This window comes from Otolemur garnettii, unplaced genomic scaffold (assembly GCF_000181295.1).
Source record: "Otolemur garnettii isolate 467f Iridium unplaced genomic scaffold, OtoGar3 scaffold00200, whole genome shotgun sequence".
Classification (NCBI taxonomy): domain Eukaryota; kingdom Metazoa; phylum Chordata; class Mammalia; order Primates; family Galagidae; genus Otolemur; species Otolemur garnettii.
The window spans coordinates 2,187,909-2,190,756 of record NW_003852595.1 but is presented as its reverse complement, the minus strand read 5'-3'; the positions used below and the strand labels follow the sequence as shown (position 1 = coordinate 2,190,756).

The 2,848-nt window shown below is 37.5% G+C and overlaps 1 protein-coding gene across 1 annotated transcript in view; it reads right to left on the bottom strand.

The window, feature by feature from the left end:
* Nucleotides 1-2,250: 2,250 nt before the first annotated feature.
* The window catches only part of AASDHPPT (aminoadipate-semialdehyde dehydrogenase-phosphopantetheinyl transferase), a 26,106-nt gene continuing 25,508 nt past the window's right edge, over nucleotides 2,251-2,848 (bottom strand). The window contains exon 6 of the mRNA XM_003801167.3: nucleotides 2,251-2,672. Within this exon, the coding sequence (XP_003801215.1) occupies nucleotides 2,508-2,672 (165 nt within the window). The 3' untranslated portion in view covers nucleotides 2,251-2,507. The remainder of the gene's footprint in view (nucleotides 2,673-2,848) is intronic.

Here is a 2,848-nt window from a genome sequence, read left to right as displayed (position 1 = left end):
AAAAAAACCAGCTGAGAGTTGAAACTATGTGCCCTGGGGCCAGGAGGAGAAAGTAGGGGTATTTTTCCTTAAAAGAAAAAAATCTTATCGATTGATTGACTTTTTAAACTATATGCATGTATAACTTTGATTAAAAAATAAAAACCAAAAATCTAAACCCCACAAAATTTAGCAGTGTCAGGCTCATAAAAATTCCATAATAAATGTTAATTTTTATTATTATAATGACAAGACAAGTGTTTTTTCGTATCACCATTACATTCATGCTAGGGATAACAATACTTTATCATAAATGCTACTTGATCTTTTAAAAACACATTATTTACTATGCTTAGAATAACTGGGCATGCTTAATGAAATTAAAGTTATAAAACATTCCAATTTTTTTACTAAGTACCTAATTTTATATAATTTACCACAATTTTTTAACATTAGTAATAGAAACAATGAAATTATTTCACTTCTTGATACTTAACAATTGACTTCAACTGCCCAGAACATGCACTACAACCACGTCATAGATTCTGTCATCAATATGATGGTCTTGGCATCTTATATATTATGTTCCCATTTCTAATTAAATCCTACTTATTAAAATAAACACAGGTAGAGATGAAGAACAGGCACAGTTCATAAAAAAGGAATACAAACGACCAGTAACAACACTGATGGGACATAGCAATCTCCTGCAAAATGAAAGAAATGCAAATTTTTCAGATGGTATACCACCACTTTTCAGTTATACTGGTAACGATTAAAATAAAAAAATAGAAGACCTACATTGACCAGGGAATGTGTAGTCAGAGGGTAGTCAAACCCAGTCCTGAAAGGGTGAACTCTGTGGAAAGTCACACGGTGATGCTTATCCGAGCTCAGAGATGCGTAGCCCTTTGAACTAGTCACTCCCACCCAGAAATTTACGGACGTAATTCATGTAGCTCAAACGCACAAGGACATTCACTGAACCACAGCTACCTACACTATAATCAAAATGTCTAACACAGGAAAAAACCAGTAAATTGTGGCACAGGCAGTGGGCTTCTCAATTCCATTCTCCAAAGCCCACCGCAGCTTCTTCCTTTTCAATAGCCTACTTCCAGGAGAGGGCAAAATGGAAAATTTTCTGGGGAGTTCTGGGAGGAGTCTTCCTAACTGCCACAACAAATGAGAGAGGAGAGATGGGCTTTCCTGCCCTTTAGTAATTTTACAAAGATATAAAACTGGAAGTTACCGCAGCCACTCTTGTAATGAAGAGTAGATGAGTCTCAGGCAGAACAAACTGAGGCCCTCGTGCGCACACACAGGCACATGAGTCTCTAACGACACCTCTCAGCCACTGAAGCCATTGTTGTTAGGGAAGGTAACAAATGTGCTTGGTTTCTTACACCCATTACATTTTGACACTGTTACCTCTGATCAAGCCTGGTATTACCTATATAATAGAGTAACTGAGAACCATTAAGTCATGGCAAAGAGGTGTCTTTATGAAGAGTAGATGTACAGTGAAACAAAACTTGCAGGCTGGGCATGGGGCTCACACCTCTAACACCAGCATTTGTGGAGGCCAAGCTGGGAGGATCAAATGAGTCCAGGAGATCTAGACCAGCCTGGGCAACACCGTGAAACTCCACCTCTACAAAAAATTCTTAAAAACCCAAAATATTATTTAAGCATGGTGGCTCTACCTATAGCTCCAGCTACTTGGGAGGCTGAGATGGGAGAATAAGTGGGCCCATGAGTTGCACTCAGCTAGGAGTGTGCTACTGCACTCTGGCCAGAGTCACAGAACAATATCCCGTCTCTATAAAAACAAACAAAAACCCCCTTAAACAGTATGTTTCCATTTAACAGAAAATCAAATATGTTAATGAGAACATGCCAAAATATGCTGGGTGCAGTGGGTGGCTCACGCCTATAATCTAGCACTGTCGGAGGCTGAGGCAGGTGGATCGCCTGAGCTCATGAGTTCAAGACCAACCTGAGCCAGAGTAAGACCTCATCTCTAAAAATAGCCAGGTGTTGTGGCAGGTGCCTGTAATCCCAGCTACTTGCCTCTTTGCTGGGGCAAAAGAATCATTTGAGCACAAGAGTCTGAGGTTACTGAGAGTGATAAAATGAGACTCTGTCTCAAAAAAAAAAAAAATTGCCAAAATAAAGATCTGGAAAGATTCAGGTTTCAAGAGTAGTGTCTCTATAAGATAGAATTTAATGCTTCCTTTTTGCATATCTGTAAGATCTACTTTTTCCCCGCAGTGAGCATGTATCACTTTAAAATTAATTCTGCCATCTCTTCTATTTCTACCAAGTCAATGCAGTTTTGGAGAGGGAGAGGTAAACACCTATTCTAGTGAGCTACCTTGAATTGGAAGTTGGCTTTTTTAATAGGAAAAGTTTTCTTTTTTTAAAAAAACTGTTTTGTGAAATAAAATTTGATACTATCAAGCATTTATTTTTCAGTAAACATGGAAGATTACAAACAGTTTCATTTCCTTTTGTTACTCAGGGAATCATGACTTTGTACCATTTCGTATTAGAATTTCTTCTGTGAAGCAGAAACAGTCCCAAAATGAAGGATCTTCAGGTGTCATGGGAACAGCAGATGCTATTAAATCATTAAAGGTGAGAATAGTAAATTTCCTCTGCGTTGGTTTAGAATCATCTTGAGATGGAACCTAAAAGGGGAATAAATAGATTACCACACTGTTATAGTACATGTTAATCCTCTGATCAACATCATAATTATAAAAGTAACAAAACCAAATTACATTTCCATAGTATAAAATTACAACATAGTACAACTTCTAGAATACTGTTTTTACTGCTATCTTAGTATTGCCAATATAACAAA